The 18,980-nt window shown below is 36.6% G+C and overlaps 1 protein-coding gene across 5 annotated transcripts in view; it reads left to right on the top strand.

Moving 5' to 3' along the window:
* GFRA1 (GDNF family receptor alpha 1) overlaps positions 1-18,980 on the top strand; it is a 315,182-nt gene that overhangs the window by 250,818 nt on the left and 45,384 nt on the right. For all 5 annotated transcript variants that reach the window (XM_074295695.1, XM_074295696.1, XM_074295697.1 and 2 more), the window contains 2 exons: positions 3,147-3,281; positions 8,574-8,755. In XM_074295695.1, coding sequence (XP_074151796.1) covers positions 3,147-3,281; positions 8,574-8,755 — 317 coding nt within the window. The remainder of the gene's footprint in view (positions 1-3,146; positions 3,282-8,573; positions 8,756-18,980) is intronic.

Here is an 18,980-nt window from a genome sequence, read left to right as displayed (position 1 = left end):
GGAAAAATGTTATTTCTCCAAAAAAAAATCACTTTTTGAAAAGACTAATCCTTAATGGTGTATCTATCAATTAGTTAATCCAGCTAATTCAGCCCTCAATGTTCATGCTTACAATGGTGGATGTCAGCATCCTGTGAAAGTGTCTCCTTTCCTTCCACATTCAAGCATTGGGTTTGAAGACCATTCCTGTAAATATCTATCAGGAGATGAGATTTAAAATGGCCCTGAGGGTAGAAATCCTAGAGTTCAAATGTAGGCAGGCAGATAGAAGGAGAAGGAACATCATGCAGCAGAAACAGGTGTGATATATGGCAGGAGCCTGTGATTTCTATTCCATTATAATTGGCATATTCTAACACGGTGAAGGTGCCTGAGATATCAGGGAACTCATAGCTGTTAGCAACGTAATAGTTCTGTCACATGTAGATTCTAACAGGTGCCAGGGTGAAAGCTGAGCAAGTCTCTAAACAAGTAAGCATCCTATCAAGAGCAAAGGTGCAGATAGTACCATAACCAGAAAGGAGAGCCTTTCCAGAAGCCATTGAGGAGATCCAAAAAATATTGAAAAGTATCCCCAGGATTTAGGATTTATGGTTTTCCTTAAAAAGGTAAACAGGATGTCTTGTCAGACCAAATCTTACATGTGTATTCTTCTTAAGAGGTTCTGAATTTGTATTCACTTCTCCCAAACAAATGAATTAATAACATTACATACTAGGGATTATTTCTGTATTAAATTTTAGCTTCTAGTTTTTAGCAATATTTTTCTTTGCTTGATGTGCCCCCAACTTGGGTGCTGTATTTTTAAGAATTGACAAGCTCGAATATCTCCCAAAGAAGACATCAAAGGTCTTGATCTTGTCAGAGTTATCTTGTCAGACAAATAAATTAAAGAAACTTGGCGATGTTTTGCCTGAAAGACAGAAGTCTTGGGGTCAGAAGACATGATTGCTACATTCTGGAAGTTGAAGGGCCATTCGGTGGAAGAATTGGTGGTCTTCTAGTTGGCCCCAGGGGTTGCAACTAGAATAATGAATAGAAGATGTCAAGAGACAGATTTCTGCTGTTTACAATGACAAAATTTCCAATAATGGGAATGATCTGAAAGTGGAAGTCAGTAACTTCAAGTAATTATTAAATGGTGGTGTCAGAAATACCTTAGAAGATATTGTTGTTTATTGTTAGTCTGGGCTTGATGGCCTAAGAAGTTGGGAAGGTGGTCCCTTCAAATTGTGAAATTCTCTGCTTCATAATAAATATTATTAGTTAGATGCCAGCTTTTTTAAATGATAAAAAACTTGGATTTGTAGTCTAATTAGCATCGAGGAAACTGTTGGAAATCAGAACTAGCCACTGTAGATAGTCAGAGCTCCATAAATTGGAAAAGTAAGACCACTTCTCCCCTTTCAGAATTTTTACCACAATCTCCACACAGCGCTTTGAACTGAGTGCTTCATGAGCACTGTGATATTGCCAAGGTGTTATGTTGTGTGAGTTTTGTGAAGTTATTGCCTGACTTAGGGATTTGTCGGCTCTTTAATTCTTAAACACTTGAAAATCAAGGTAACAGTGAGAGTGTGACAGCCACCACTATGTGAAGAATGGTCTTCTTGGGTTGTTTGATTATAAACTCCTTCAGAGGGGAGCCTGGCCCTTTCATATATAGGAAGTAGTTGGCATGGAGACACGCACCCCTGGCTGCCTAATAAGTAGCTCCTTGCCTAACTTGCTGATTTTCTCATTCTGAGTTTGAAGTACATGTTTTTTAAAACCTATGGAGAACTTCTGTAAACAGGAGTGGGAAGCTCGGTGTATGTAAACATATATACAAGAGGCCACAACTCTAATTAACGCCAGGATTCCCCGGCATGGAATGGAGAGCCCTATCTGGAAGCATTCCTTGTGGCAATGATTCTCAAAGTTTTTATATACATGATCCCTTTGGTGGGACAGAAGAACCCACCAAAGTGTTAGTACCTTCCTTACTCCTGTTTGTCAGAGAGAGAGAGAGACAGAGAGACAGAGAGATAGAGGAAGGAAAGAAGGAAGAAAAGGAGGGAGGGAGGGAAGGAAGAAAGAAAGAAGGGGAAGTAAGGAGGGAAGAAGGAAAGGAGGAAGGAAAGAAAGAAAAAAGGGAGGGGAGAAGGGAGGAAGGAAGGAAAGAAAGAAGAAAGAAAGGGAATAGGGAGGGAGGAAGGAAGGGAAGAAGGAAATTGGTAGAAATTGGTAGTGTCTGCAATGAGCCACTTATGAGATACTAACCAGTTTTTATGAAAGTAAATAGTAGAAAGCAAGCTTGGCTTCAAAAAAGAGATATGACAAAAAACACTCTCCTTTTATTCTTTTGTAAAGGTGAGGATTCCATAGATGTGTAACATTCCAAATAATGTCAGGTTTTTTTCAAATATTTTGAATCATTTTAGCTCAATTTTTTCTTTTCCTGTCTTTTAAAAATTCTTCATGATAAGGGGATGTAGGGAAGAAATTTAAACAACATATAAACAGAATATATCAATAAAATCTATTTTAAGAATAAAAAAAATAAATCATTAATTTATGCCTATATAGACATTGTCAGAAATAAGACTGCCATGGGGACTGTGTGGAGGATCTTCTAGGATCAGCACTGGTTTAGAGAATTACTTTTACCAACTTTATAACTAGAAATCATCCCTAAACTTGAAAGTCTCATAAGGTTAGCAAACATTTAGGTCATTTATAGGTGAAGGGATACTGGTGGCATCTGTAGAAATGCCTTGCAAGTTTGCTAATGTCATTTAATTACCCTCAGGTGCTCTTGAGAGAAGAAAAGTTCTCTGAAATATCAGATATAGAAAATTTCTTCTATCTATTTGGGCAGGTGGCTTTTTTTTTTAAAGAAAGATAAGGTTCTCCCATGCTCCAAATAGTCCATTATATTTGAGAAGGGAAACAAGCTGCTTATGGATTACAGACTTAATTTTTACAGCTAATGTATAAATTACCCTGTTAATTCTGACATACATTTTTACAAAAATTTAACATAATTATAATTGCCTGCCAGCCAACCATCCATTGACTTCATAAGTAACACGTTTCTTTGATGTGATAGAAAGGTCTTCATTGAATGTGACTGAGCATGGTGCATGATCTGGTCTCTTTTTTAGGCACAGTGATGACCCCTAACTACATAGACTCTAACAGCCTCAGTGTGGCCCCCTGGTGTGACTGTAACAACAGTGGTAATGACTTAGAAGAATGCCGGAAATTTTTGAATTTCTTCAAGGATAACATGTGTCTCAGTGAGTATTCCATGTTTCATCTTTGAAAGTGGGTTGTGCTTGCTGCCCAGAGATGTTTTTTTTTCCTCTCTTCCCCTCCTTTAATGCTGATTTAATAACAATTTAATTTGTGTATTTGACCACATTGGGTAATAGGAAGCGTATTTGAGCTTGAGGAACAGAATTCCCAAGTCTTTGGATCTAAGAGTCTAAGGCAGACAGGTCCAGATATCCAAAGTCCATCATTAAACTTTTTTTTAAAAATAGTCAGATTTTGACTCCAGAGATGGTTCGTTAATGTTTTTATTAGAATGGGTTTATAATAATGCAGTGAGCAAGAGCTCTGTGTAGATGACTTGTATTACTTTAGCCATGTTCACATAGTATACATTTCCCGTGGTTTTCCTGCTAATTTCAGTGATCAACTATTAAGCAGTAGAAACTAGTCAAATCCAAAATGAAATAACAAGTTACTCATCTTTCTCTCATCACGCAACTCCCAGTCATGTGTTAGGAAAGATTGAAGCTGTTTCAATATCAATATATACTCTGAAAAATGTAAACAATAGGAAAAAGTTTGCTATGTATCCCTTAAGTCTAAAGAAATGGACCCAAATATTTGTTTTCACACCAGCCCTCCATGTCTGTGTGAATTCTGGAGAAAATAAGATATGATTAGATGCTGGGAATCAAGATGGAATGTCTCCTCTTATATAAGGTTCCTTAAATGTCATCTCTCATCCTCCTTGTACCATGAGCATACAAATATTTCTCGTAGAAAAATCACAAAGCTCAGATGATCTGGGTTTAAGCCCCACCTTTTGCCTTTTCTGAATTACCAGTAGTGAAAATATAACTCTTAAATTTCCTAATGTGTAAAATGGGATTTAATGTCAGAAAATTAGATCTAATCTAAGCGAGCCCCCAGGAAAATAAGGCCCATAAAGTTAAAGTACCATGCCTAAATTCATAGAATTGATAACAATTAGTATTAAAATCCAGATACTATGACTGAAAAATCCAGTACCTTCTTCACTGTTAAACTGTTAAATCTCATATAGTTGTGAGAGAAGTTCTTTGTAAATTGCAAAAGATTGTTTAATTTGTGCGATTGTTAAGTAGAAACTAATTTTAACTCTTAAAACTCTTAATCCAAATAGTTTATCTACTTTTACCTTAGGCATTTTTATTTCAGTAAAAAATAACCAGATGTCTTTATTGTTTCTTCTAACATGCTGGGCACTGAACCTACTCATTTAATATTGCTTTGGGGCACTTGGGTGGATGTATAGAAATCCAAATCCAATAAATTCTAAAACTTGAAATGTAAAGGAGTTTCAGAAATTATTGGGCCATCTCCACCCCTTCCTGGATTCTTCACATAAATCTATAGCAAGGAAATGTGTAAGCACATTGATTACAATTTGGGATTTTTGCTTTGTCTTGATTTTTTCAAAGCGTATAATAGTCTCTGATTCTTTTCTGTTCTATGCTCACTCCTGGCAGAACACCACTTTTAATGGAAATAAAGCAATGACAGTAAAGACAGTAAAGGTCAGTGTGAGGGGGAAAAAAGATATTCATACTGTCTGGGAAACTTCACCCTTACAAATACATAAATGTTGGTCCTGGTGAATAGTACTTTAGCCTGTGGTGGGGGGGAGGGATGGGGAAAATTGGGGTCATTGTTTCTAATGACTTTTCAATACTTAGTAAAAGCTTGGTCTGCAGCAGAGGCCAGGAACCTGTTTTTATTCACAGTTTTTCATTCTGGCCTCCTGCAGAAATGACAGTGAGAAGACCTGAGAGCCTGAATGTTGAAACTAGTTAGTGCAAAAAAGAAACTTTAAAGCTCAGAAAGATGTTAGAACTTGGGGAAGTACCGGGAAAACTAAAATGGTCTTTAGATGTAATTCAGATAGAGATCATGGTTGTAGTTAGAAACATCCTGAACTCAAATCTGAGAGCTTGTATTCATTTACTCCTTTGATCACATTCTCTTAATATTTTTGTGCTCCTTTGTTCCTCCTCTCTAAAATAAGTAGGTAGAATTCTTTCTTCTCTATCTCTACTCCTCTAACTCAAGTTTGATGATCATCCCTTTCAGAACTAAAATATTTAAGATGAGGGGTCCGCAGGTTAGCCACATGGCCCAGTGGATAGAATATTCACCCTGGGATCAGGAGTTCAAATCCAGCCTCAGACATTTACTTGATTCTGGGAAGTCACCCCAACTGTCTCTAAAAATAATGACATTAACAATAATAATAATAATAATAATAATAATAATAATAATAATAAAGATGAGGGGTGGCTCAATACTCTGAAACTCCTCTTAAATTGCAGTTCTTGCTAGAGCAGCTTAAACATCATTTCAATAAGAACAATGATAACAAGAATTCAGCCTATTGCTAGAATCATAGTTATAGATCTTGAAAGGAAAAGAGATGTCATCTAGGTCACCTTTTTAAAAAAAACAAATGAAGTAAAAACCTATAAAGTTTAAAGGACAATTCTTAATTTAAAAATTTGGCTATTAGGAAAAAAAGGCAAAGGTCATTCACAAGTCTAATTCATGTTAAATATAAGGAGAGACAAGGAGGGCATTATAGCTTTGAATAATGCATAGTTTAAGAAAGCCCTTGAATTGTGATTTAATTTAATTAAGATATTATAATCTCATTTGAAGATGAGTTTAAGATATTATAATCTCATTTGAAGATGAATTTAAGATTTCTGGATTGATAATGCAAGTTGATGCTTTTTTCCATATGATGAGAAAGAATCCAGGCAAGTTACTTTCTCTGTGTCTACTTACGCTCAGTTTTCTCTATCAAATAGAAATAATAATAATGCCTATCTCCCAGAGTTGTTGTAAAGGTGCTGGTGTTATTTAGTAATTTTCAGTCATATGCAATCCTTCTAGACCCATTTTGGGGGTTTTTGACACAGACTATGGAGTGGTTTGGCATTTCCTTAATTTTTAGATGAGGAATTGATGCAAATAGGGTGATAGGGTCACAGAGCTATTGTCTAAGATTAATTTTGAACTTGGGTTTTCCTGTCTCTAGGCCTTGGCCACCCAACAATTATTATAAAGATATTGGATGAAAATACTTGCCTAAGGCCTTGCAAACTGAAAAGTGCTATATAAATGTTAGTATTGCTAATATAATAATAATAATAATAGTGCTAACAATATTGCTATTGTTGATGCTATTATTGTTGTTTTTATTGCTAATATAATAAAATAATATAATAATGTGGACATGGCTGCCTTTGATGGAGTCCTTGGTAACTGGTAGGCCATAGGGAGATACATGAACAAGAGAGGGCCTAAATGACTGTAAACCCTTCAGAAGCCAAGCAGGGAAGAACACTGACAAAATCATCAATAGATTTCTAGTTGTCCTTAAGTGGACCTTATTGCAGTAAGCTTTTGTTGAATTCATTGTCAAATTCCTTGCCTTTACAAAATTATTATGACCCCATGACCCCATAGTTACCATATCCAATCAGAAGATTCTGTTATGATGTCAACATGGAGGTTCAACCCCCTGTAAAAGAACTTATTGGTGTCCACTTCTTCACTAACTCTTTTTAGGTTTGCCTGCTTACAAAATGTGACAGTGGCTAACTCCTTTTTGGGAATTTAGCCCTCCAGTCAATGGCATTATCTCCATGGATTTATTTAGGAATTTAGCCTGCCTATGGAATCTTTCCCCTTGTTAATGGCTAAAATTTCCTTTTGGAATTTAGCCCACCAAACAGTGTTGTAATAATAAAACTCTTATCTCTTAATTTGAAGATGGTCTAAGCCTACAAATTCTTTTGAAATACTTGGTGATACCAGCCCCAAATCCAGTTATATTTGGGGGGGTTTCACCACTCCTAAACCCCCATACTCCATCACTTTTGTTGACCACATATCTAAAAGACTAAAGGAAAGAACTCTTATTTCTATATTTAATTATAGCAATTGCTTGACTTTGTCCTGCTTTGACTGGCCCCAATTTTACCTGTTAAGCTATGTAGAGATTCTAGGGGCATAAAAACATTTATAATGATTTGCAGCATTTTCTTCCAACATAAGAAACATAAAAATTTTAAAAAACAAGGTCCCAATTTAGTAGAACTTCAAGGATAACAATTTGAGGGGAAAAATGTCACTCTAAGAGGAAGATTAGACTTAAATTATTCCATCTTGTATATAGCAAAATGCCAGCTAAGAATGCCATATTAACAATTTGCACATTCAGGTCCCAAATGAAAATGTTTGATTTCTTATACAATGAATATGAAATAAGAAATTCCTAAATCCATGCCGATTCCCTGAAGACCTGATTAAAAACTGTTTTTCTGTTCGTCTGGGGGCTAGGGACTAAGGGGAATGACACACACCAATTTACTCTTTGCCCTTAAAAAAAGAAAGAAAACACAATTTAATCCCAGGAAAATTATAATAAGCTTTTAAAATTTCACATTGTAAACTTTCAGCTTAAGCAGCTCTGCTCATACCTAATTATGCAGATTTTGTTTGAAAGACTAGGAAAAAAAGAACAAGAAGAAAAGATCATTTTTCCTTAAACCATCATGTGTGTGTGTGTATATATATGTATGTATGTATGTATATATATTTATAATATAATATATATACATACATATATATCTTTATATATTTGTACTGATTGTTGTTTTAATGAAATGAGTTGCTTTAAATAAATAAATGCTCTGATCTTTGTTTTAAACTTGCCATGAAATGGAAAGAACATTGGTGTCATGATTAGATCACTTGAGTTCAAATCTTACCAAGGACAGATGTTTGCCATCTTTATGCCCTTGGGGCAGACATCCAGAAAACTGGGACTCAGTTTTATTTATCTTTGAAATGGGTTTAAGTTCTTCATGTGTGAAAGGAAGGTTTTGGAGTGGAATGCTCTGAGATCTCTTCTTAAAGAGTTATGATCTTGTCAAAAACTGGTGCCTTCTTGTCACTGAAATATCTGAGTCTTTCACTTAAGGCCATTTGGGATTTGAAAATACGAATTCGCTTTTAACTTAAAGATTTTTCTTTTTGTCCTGGTTATTTACAGAGGACATGAAGGGTCATAAGCCACAGCAGAGTTCTTGTTTCTAGGACCATATATCCGAGTTACTCAACAAATAACAGTTTTCAGAAGAAATAATTTCATCAGAAGAATTCAGTTGGTGAATCAACCGAGAACATTGTCTTTGTTGGGGCCACTTGTGTTCCTTGTAATGTTTACTGTTTGACCTTGACTTTGAAACTGGGTTCTCCCTGTTTCCCTCCAGAAAATGCAATCCAGGCCTTTGGCAACGGCTCTGATGTGAATGTCTGGCAGCCAGTCCTCCCGGGGCAGACCACCACAGCCACGACCACCACAGCCTTCAGGGTCAGGAGCAACAAGTCTCTGGGATCGGGGTCGGAGAATGAAATCTCTTCCCACGTGTTGCCACCGTGTGCAAACTTGCAGGTAAAGAAGCCATGATGAGCCCTTAATGGCAGAAGTGGTCTGGGAGAGGACCGGGCAGGAGAGACAGACTGAGCGGTGGAGAATATCCTGTGAGAATAAACCACCTCTCCACAACGCCACAGAAAGCTGCATCTGGGTTAGTGGTAGGGCTGCAATCTCACAGTGTTGTCTCTGGGACAGAGTGGGCAGGAGATAGTTTCTACCTCGACTTGCTGGGTTCCTGATCAAGTTGTGACTTTCTGAAACTGTTTTCTTCTCTGTAAAGTGGGGATTGTTTTAAGGATCAAATGAAATCATGTTTATAAAGCATCAAGGCCTTGGCAGTCTGAAAGAATTATATAGAAGGGTCGGCTGTTTGGCCACATGGTTAACAAGCAATGAAACTGGGAATGAAATTTGTCATTTCCAAATATAGCCTGACAGAGCTCTTCCTATTTGGTTCACACTTGACTGCTATCTCCTCCTACTCTCCTTTCCTACTTTTTCTCATTCACTTTAGCATTTTTTCAGTTGACATTATGATTTCTCTCTTAATGGCACATAAGTATCAAGTAGTTAGAAAACTGTGACCTATCCTCATAAACGGATGAGCATATGGGGTTTCTAAGGCTGCTAGGTGCGATAATGGATAGTGTGTCAGGCTTAGAGTATGAAAGAGCTGAATTCAAATCCAGCCTCTGTGTGACCCTGAGCAAGTCCCTTAATCCTATTTGCCTTGATTTCCTTATCTGTGAAATGAACTGTCCAAAAAATGGTGAACAACTCCAGTGTGTTTGCCAAGAAAATCTCAGTGACTCAACCGTAACAACAGCCACTTGGTGCTCTGGAAGATTCATAAATTTAGTGCTGGAAGAGATCCAGGGCCAAGCTCTTCACTTTATAGATGACAAAATAAATCATAGAACATTCAGATGTCTGACAACTAGTCTGTGTCTGAATTTGAACCAGGTCTCCTCAGCTCCAAGTCTAGTGTCTTATCCACTAAGTTTAAAGGAAAGCTACGAGCTAAGCCAGGGATTTTGCTTCTCTGGTTTTGTGTGTGTGTTGATCATGGCACAGTACACTGCCATATATGTGGTGTTATACCCTGGATCTGGTGCTTTACTATAACACTGCTCAATAACTGCTTCACTCATTCATAGTGGAAAAAGTACTCCAGAATCAAAGGCTCTGAGTTCTAACCTTGCTTCTACTACTTATCATCTCTGTGGCCTTGGTGGAATTTCTTTGTCTGTCTGTGACCTTATCCATAAAGTGAGGTGATTCATCTCGGGGATCATTGCAATATTTTCCATCCCTAAATAGGTGATGCTGTCCATCTTTCTTGAACCTCTTGGCTAAATTATTAAACTTTTAAGAGAATACATGCCCTCTGAGGGCTGCTTGACTTCTAGTGGAGAATTCTCCCCCCAGGAGGCATTAAACAAAAATGCTTATTACCCTGTCTTTAAGATTTATCCTTCCACTTTTTGTCGCCCTAAGGAAATGCTCCATGCCAGAAAATTCACAAAGCCCGCATTTTGCACCCTTCAGTGGTATACATGATTTGGCTGCACGGAGAACCGATATTTCAGCACCAACACATAAATACCCCTCTTTTCAAAGAAGGAATTTGTGTTACCACTGCTGGGTTGCCCTGGCAACATCAAGAAACACATGAACTCTATTCCCAAGAAACAGTGCTTTTCCTTCCCCTGTATTAGTGACAAAAACTTGACTTCATCAATAGAAAGAAAAGTAACAATTAAAGTGTGATGTTTATCTTGGGGATTGCCATTTAGCTTCTCAGCAGAGAGAAAGTGGAGGTGAGGGGCTGGAGACAGTAAGAAAAAAAACCTTCCAAATCACTTCTCCCTCTCCCATGATATACCAGATTGAGTGGTAATTATTCCTCGGATTTACAGAGTGTTTTGCTTTCCGAGAGCCAATTAAGTGTTTCTTCCACATACCTTATCTTTTTTAGACTCACAGCTATTGTGTATATGCTATGGGTCTGGGGCAGAGCAGATAGCACCCTCTCCTTACTGTGTTCAAAGAAATTAATGGTGTTGTAGGGCCACTGAATTAACTGATAAATTGACTCCTACATTTTCTGAGCGGTGGGGAGGGGGGGGAGGAGAGTGATTGTATGTGTGTGTGTATGTACACACACACACACACACACACACACACACACACACACACACTGAATCCTGTTCTTTTAAATACATTTTCACTTATCATTGGCTCCTGCCAGCCGTGCTGTGAGATATAGCAGGCAGGTAACACCTCCATATTACTGATGAGGAAGCTTTAGGTGCTTTGTCTAACACAACAAACTGAGACTTGAACACAGGGCTCCAGAATTCGAGCACAGAGAGACTTTTACCGTATCATCTTCTTTTTTATTATAGCTTTTTATTTACTAGATATATGCATGGGTAATTTTTCAGCATTGACAATTGTAAAACCTTTTGTTCCAATTTTTCCCCTCTTCCTCCCCTAGATGGCAGGGGGACCCATACATGTTAAATATGTTAAAGTATATACCATATCATATTCTTGACAATATCTCAGATTTCTCTGGAGGGGAGAGAGAGAAAAAAAAAAAAACACATGATAACAGAGCTGGAAAATAGAGGAAGGAAAATGATCCTCAATCTACCTATGAATGTACTGACCTAAAGTAAAAGACTGGAGTAAAATCATTGCTCATTATGGAAAATAATACCAATCAGCCTAGCAATTGCCCTTTCCTCTGGATCTTTTATTTTCATTTGCAAAATGAGTGAATTGGCCTAGATGACATACAACTAGTATGTATCTGAGATAGGATTTGTCTTTTCTTGCTCTAAATCTATGATTTACTGGGTTTCCTGAGGGCAGAGCTTTAGACTTTTGAATAATGCAATATGCATCTTATTCAATAATCCAGAGTTTGAGCCAGGAAATTTGGATGCAAAGTTACCTACTTAGTGGCTGGGCAACAAAACCCTTCCTTTCTCCCTGCCTTGGTCTCAAGTAGGGTAAGTTCTCTATGTATAAAGTTGAAGAAAATTTTTCTGGTTAGTCAGTTTGTATGGCCTGAAAATATGTATCAAGGCTGAGTCAGAAGGAAAAAATAGTGATTGGAATGGGTGGAATTATCTAGGGTACTTTGTTTCTGTTCCTGATTTTAGAGATGTTATCAATGTTTATTATTCTCAAGATGGATTCTCTCTCTCCCCCTTTCCTTTTTGACCTAGTTCTTCGCTTTCTTATACCATATGAATTTCCATTTGCCAGGGGGTTCCAGAAATGTCTTGAAAAGTTTCCACTGTCTTACCCTACTATGTCTTTACTCAGAATAGAATTAGCCCTGGATCCATCTGTAGCAGATTTGGACCGAGTCTATTGCCTTGGCAGATCTAAAGTTCACATCCCTTGAGAAGTGTCCCCTAGTAATATTTTAAAATATACAATAATATGATGAGAAAGGTCATGGGGAGTTGAGTTCTGTTTTAACATTTGAGATAGATTTCCCTTTTGGAAGGGGGAACAATAGAGAACAAACATTTTGGAATTTGGTTTAAAAGTCTGATTTTCAGTAAACTTTGCAAACTTAATTATGTTTCAAGACACATCTGACCATAAATGTGGCATTAAGATATAGTGTGTATATAGTATATCTGCGGTTCCTATTAAATGGATTTTTTTTTTGCATGAAAAAGGAAAAGTTGATTGATTAGTATAAAATGTCATAGAAATGTCCAAGTTCTAACCCCCTGAGGTTTTAAAATACAGGGTATTAGGTAACCTGCCAAGCTGCCATGTCAGAGCTAATTGGCAGTCGTATTAGCAACAGGACTGGCACCGTCTGTGCTATTGTTGGCACATTTCTTCGACTTGTACAAAGTGGCCACGTGAAAAACAAAGAGACATTAATAATTCCACCCATTTATTTCATCTTCTATACACTTGAATGGTCTGGTAACTGGAAAAGTCTTGGGATATTTAAACAAAATGAATTGTACTTGTCGCTTATTTAAAGTAAATATTTTTAGGAGATGTAAGTTTTTGAAAAATGTCCATTCTGCATCATGTACTTGATTTAATGCTAGAGATTTTAAGTGATGATCTCACTGTATTATTTGTATACCCCAGGTTCCAGGAAAGTGAACAAGTCCAGAGTTCAGGCTATCGTGTTAAAATAGGCCATTTGGGGGGAAATCACTTTGGGGATCCAATATTCACCCCAGTTAATAAGCCTTAAGGACATATTTCATGTCTTGTCTGTTAAGGAGTATCTTACGACTTAATATTTGATATTTATATGATGCTTTTAATGTAACAAAAATGCTGTACCTAATGTATTTCACTGTTCTCCTGAGATAGGCAGCACAAATATTTATTAAACTCTTTTTACTGTTGAGAAAATATGTGTAAGGAGGTTTTGTGACTTACCAGTGGTCATACAGCCAATTGTTAGAGGCAGATTTTGAACTTGGGTTTTCCTGATCCTCCAGTCAATAACCATTTTGAAATAGGCATTCCAAGAATGATTACTCCCATTTTACAGAGGAGGGTAAATGAGGCTCATAAGTTAAATGAAACTTGCTCAAGGATTAACACCCCTTAAATAAGATTCATAAGGCATGATATTGAGAGCTAAAAATAATGTTAGAGGCCTTCTGGTCAAATTTCCTCATTTTATAGATAAAGAAACAGTCATAGACTTGCTCAGGTCTTCCTGAAACCAAATCTAGTGTTATTCATTACTATACCTAACTGACTCCCAGGGTTACAAATCTGATGCTTCTAGAGATTTATTGATAAACACAGTTTTATTCAATAAACATAGAGAGCACGTGGCTATTACTATATTCCTAAATTTGGGAAATTAGCCCTAATTATAATATTAAGGAAGTTACACAGATAATCTCTACCCTAATATTCCCTCTATTCTTCCCTCTAGAAAAAAAAATTATTGAAACTTTTGTTAAATTTAGGCATTATGAATAGCAGAGCAGGGTAAGTGTATATCAGGCTTAGTAGAAATACCATTCCTCAGGTGATGATATACAAGGGATTTGCTGTTTCTTCTTTAAGGATCTTATTTTCTTCCTTGGAGTAGTGATTTGTGGTCAGACTCTTATATCACAGACCCAAATATGGGTGTAGGATTTACTGGATTAATCTCAATCATCTCTCCTGTCCCATCATAAAAGCTGAAGCATTGGATAAAAGGCCAGGATATGAAACTTAGCTAGAACCAACTGAGGACCTACAGGATTCATTAGCTTTCCAAATGAGGTCCAGTTAGTTTTCTGCTCCAGTCTCCGATAGAGCCTCCCCAATTGGACACTTTTCAGATGTACTCAGCTTCTGATTTAGGATCAGTGCCTCACACATCAGGGGCCAAGATTTTCAAGTGGGAATGGGTTGCTTATCTGGGCTAGGCTCACATTTTACTTTTGCTGTACAAAGTATTTAATTCTCCAGGTCCACATCTGGAAATTTAATTCAGTTCAGTTCAGGCAAATATTTAGGAGCCTTCTTTATGTGGATTACTTTACTTGATCCTGGGAAGGTAGAGATGAAATAAGAAAAGATTTTTGTTTTATAGATGGCAAGAGAATTCTTGTGAAGCTCCAAACTCTTATCTTCTTTAAAACAAAATAAAACAAACACACAAAGAAAAAATCCTATCTGAGATAATCCCTACTACAATTGAGTGTGACAGTCTATTATAAAGACTATGTACACAAATAACTTAATAGCAACTGGATTAGATTAAGTGTAAAAGAAAGGTACAAAGATGCCAAGGAAGGATCCCTTTTGGCTCAGGTGATCAAGACTTACCACTCCTTTGAGGTAATCATTACACTTTACAGAACTGTAGCAGGTAGCAGCTGGTAGGTTGGTGATGTGGGCCTTGTGTCAGGAAGACAGGAGTCTTACTGGCTTGTGACCCTGTCACTTTTGTTTCCTTATCTATAAACTGAACTGGAGAAAGAAGTGACATAGACTTTAGTATCTTTGCCAAGAAAGCCCTGAAGAGTCAGATATGGGTAAAATGACTGAACAACAAAAGATAATAGTGGGATGGGAGGGATGATCTCATTTGAGTCTTTTTGAGGGCCTATTACTGGATGTTAATCCTTGAGCAGGTTTCATTTAACCTATGAGCCTTATTACCTTTCTCTGTAAAATGGGAATAATGATCCTTGGATGCTTACTTTATTATGATTATGAGCTCAAGGATTAGGAAAACCAGAGTTCAAAATTCTCCTCTAGCCCTTGACTTTATAACCACTGGCAAGTCAATATAACCTCCTTACACATATTTTCTCAACAGTAAAAAGGAGATTATAAATATTTGTATTTCCTATTTCAGGAGACCAGTGAGAGTCAAAAGCAATTAATAACAGAAAAAAACAGATAGGGAAGTGAGATGGTCTGGTGAAGAATGAGTAAACTAGTTTTGCTAAAGAATATGTCCTATTTCTGGTCTTTTGATTAGAAGCCCATTGCCTTTTTAACTGTACCACATGATTTGACATTATGACCTATATCCAAAAAAACATGACATTCCAAATTGGTCATGATACTTTGAAAAATAGTCCTCTTGATTTCTGGGCATTTATAAACCAGATCTATTATAATCAATAAGGCCATGCAGAAAATATGTGCACATGCACACACATGTATGTATGTGTGTGTATATATATATATATATAATTATACATACACACACATATATACATACATATGTATATATATATATATACACATATATATATATATATATAGAGAGAGAGAGAGAGAGCTTCTACTAGAGCTGAATTTTTTAAATACCTAAAAGTAACAGTATTAGAGCAAAGATGATTATCCAAACCTTCAAAGTACCTGACTCTCCACCAGCTATAACTGAATTACAACTGTGCCAAATTAGAAAAGGTTGGTTTTAAAAGGAAAGCCGCCAATGGGTGTTCCGTAAATCATTTGTGCCAGCAGACTGACCCCATTATGTCAGCTAATCCTGGAAATACAGGAGGTAAATTTAAATCTTCTAGCATGGAGCACTTAATCAATATTCTAAATGTTTTTCTTACAATTTATGCTAACAGAGCAATGGGGCGCTTTAGGGTCCTGTTAATCTTTCACCAGAGGAGCAGGCATTTCTGAACAGGGCCAAGGTTTGAGAAAGGGTATTTGGGGAAGGGGTGAGTCTGTGGCAATCACATTCTGCCCTGAGCCGTCTTTTCAGAGTGGCATAAAAAGGCAAATAAATTAGAGTTCTATTGTATGGGAAAAGGACAGTAGTAAGCCCCAACTATGTAATCAGTTCTGAGGGTGGAGGAAGGTCAGAATATTGTTATTTATTGTAGACTTGTTCCTTTTAGGTCTAAAATTATATCAAGGCAACGAGATAATGCCCTAGGAAATATAAGAAGAAGGGGAATAGAAGGCCATGCATGTATATACTTTTTGTTTATAAGAGGCAATAGTTGGAAAAAAGAAAATATTAATATAGTGTAAGAGAAGACAGGTCTTGTTGGCTTAGGAATCAGGAAGTTCTTGTCATTGTCTCAGTGTATGATTCCGAGTAAGACTAGCATCTCTCCCAGCATCAATCAGTTTTCTCATCTATAGGAGAAAGGGCCCAAATTGTTTCAGGTTCCTGTAAACTCCAGCATTCTTTCATGCTAAGCCTATTTTTCATCACTTCCAGTTTACAGGGTTGTGAGTCACTTCTGAAAAAAACTGATCCAGCTCACTAGGCATTCATAATATTATCGATTTAGAGACAAAAGGAAACTTCTAGGCACTCTATTGTTTCTTTTGTTTTACATATGAGAAATCCAAAATTACAGAGTAGGGATTTGAATTCAGGTCTTCTGACTCCAAATTCAGGACTCTTCTATTTCAGGATTTTTTCTTCATAAAACTTTGGAAACAAGAAGGCCAAAATTCAGACAGATTTGAGAAGTGATATTGGTGCTATTTTTTTCAACCTTAGGAAAAGGAAATACTTTGGCTTTGTATCTGAGGCCTTGGAACTATCAGAATAGAAGGATGTCTCTGAATGATTGTTTCCCTTTGTAACACTATGAATTGCCAGAAAACAGATTTTTCAGCCAAATATATTACCAATCTCTTTTCAGTTGGTCAACTGTTTTTTTTCCTTTCCTTATCTATATAATAATATGTGACAGTAGTAAAGAATCATCTTAGGATTTCAGATAAACACATTGTATAAATCACATTTTCCTTTTTCTTAAAAAATAGATGTAACACTAATTCCTAGCCCTATTTTTGCACCCCAGATGTGTTGTCCTAAACTATTGCTGCCCTGTTCCAGTTCCACAGGTATATAAGCAGGAATTCACATTAGTCTGTCTCAAACAATGCTCTATAAACCAAGGTTCTGTCAAACATCCTGATCCACTAGTGTTTCTACTGACACTCCCTTAGCACTGAAGCTACTGAACTCACAGTATAATACAATGGAGACTCTGATGATAGACATTCTGGATTGAAATCCTACAGCTGACTAAATTAAATCATAAATGATTAGGAAAATTACCTAAGTTCTCTGGGATTCAATTTTCTCATCTGTAAAAGTAGGGTAAGGTTGTACTAAATAAATAACCTTTTAAAATGCCTTTTAGCTAAAGATACATGATGGAGCAGAGGAACATAGCCTTTTAAGGTGCCTTCTGTCTAGAGATGTATGATGGAGCAGAGAACCATAACTTTTAAGGTCCCTTCTGGCTAAAGACGTATGATGGAGAAGAGGAACGTAGCTCAGTACATAACTTAATGAAACAATGTCAGCAGGAACATAGTGGAGAGTTCTGACAAAAGATGATCCACTGAAAAAGGAAATGGCAAAACACTCCAGTATTTTTTGGCCAAGAAGATCCCATGGACAGTATTGAAATGATGCTGGGATGACACCAGAAGATGAGCCTCTCAGATTGGAAGATTTCCAACATGTTACTGGGGAAGAACAAGAATAAATACTAGTAGCTTTAGTAATAATGAATCAGCTGAGCCAAAGTTGAAAAGATGCTTTGCTGCAGATATGTGTGCTGAAGATCAATATTGCATAGGAACAAAAATCTGAGGAAAGAAAGAAAGGAAAAGAGAAGAGAGAATGGAAAAGATATGTCTGACTGCAGAATTCCAGAGAATAACAAAGAAATATAAGGTTTTCTTTAAAAAAAAAACAATTCAAAGAAACAGAAGAAAACAATAGAGTGGAAAAGACAAAAGATGCCTTTACGAAAATTAGAGATATGAAGGGAATATTTCACATTAAAAAGAGGGCATGATAAAAGACAAAAACTATAGGAATTTAACAAAAGTAAAGGACATTAAGAAGTTGCAAGAATATTCCGAAGAATTATACAAGAAATATCTTAATATAGCTGATAACCCCCAGGGATGGTGTGGTTACTTGGAGCCAAATATCCTAGAGAATGAAGTGAAGTTGGCTTTAAGAAGCATTGTTAACAATAAGGCTAGTGAAGAAAAAGGAAATAGCAGTTAAGCTATATAAAAATTTAAAATATAATGCTATGAAAGTATTTCGTTCAATATGCCAGTTAATTTGGAAAACTCAACTTTGACCTTGGAATGGAAAAGATCAGTTTATGTTCCAGTTCTAAGGAAGGGCAGTGACAAAAAATGTTCAAATTACCAATACCTCCATTCATTTCACGTACCAGCAAGATAATGCTTAAAATTCTGCAAGCTAGACTTCAGCAATTTGGGAATTCAGTTTTTTGGTTTTTGAAGAGGTAGAGAAACTAGAGACCAACTTGTCGATGTTTGCTAGATTATTAGAGGAAGCAAGAGGGTTCTACACAAAACACCTACTTCTGCTTCATTGATAACACTAAAGCCTTTGACTATGTGAATCACAATAAAATGTGGCAAGTTCTGAAGAGATGGATATAGCAGATCATCTTACTTGTCTTCTGAGGAAGCAACACTGAGACTCAACATTGATTTAAGTTGGAAAAGGAGTAAGACAAGGCTGTGTTGTCACCTTATTTATTTAACGTGTGCAGAATGCATCATATAAAATGCCAGAATAGATGAATCAAAAACTGGAAGTGAAGTTTTAGAGAGAAATATCAACAATTCCAGATAAGTGGACATAACACCTTGATGGCAGAAAATGAAGAAGAATTAAAAAGCTTCTTGATTAGGGTGAGAAAGGGGAGTGTAAAAGCTGGTTTGAAACTGAACATCA

This window comes from Sminthopsis crassicaudata, chromosome 2, assembly GCF_048593235.1.
Source record: "Sminthopsis crassicaudata isolate SCR6 chromosome 2, ASM4859323v1, whole genome shotgun sequence".
NCBI lineage: Eukaryota > Metazoa > Chordata > Mammalia > Dasyuromorphia > Dasyuridae > Sminthopsis > Sminthopsis crassicaudata.
Note: the sequence above shows the minus strand (reverse complement) of the source record. Positions and strands in the feature narration are given on the sequence as shown.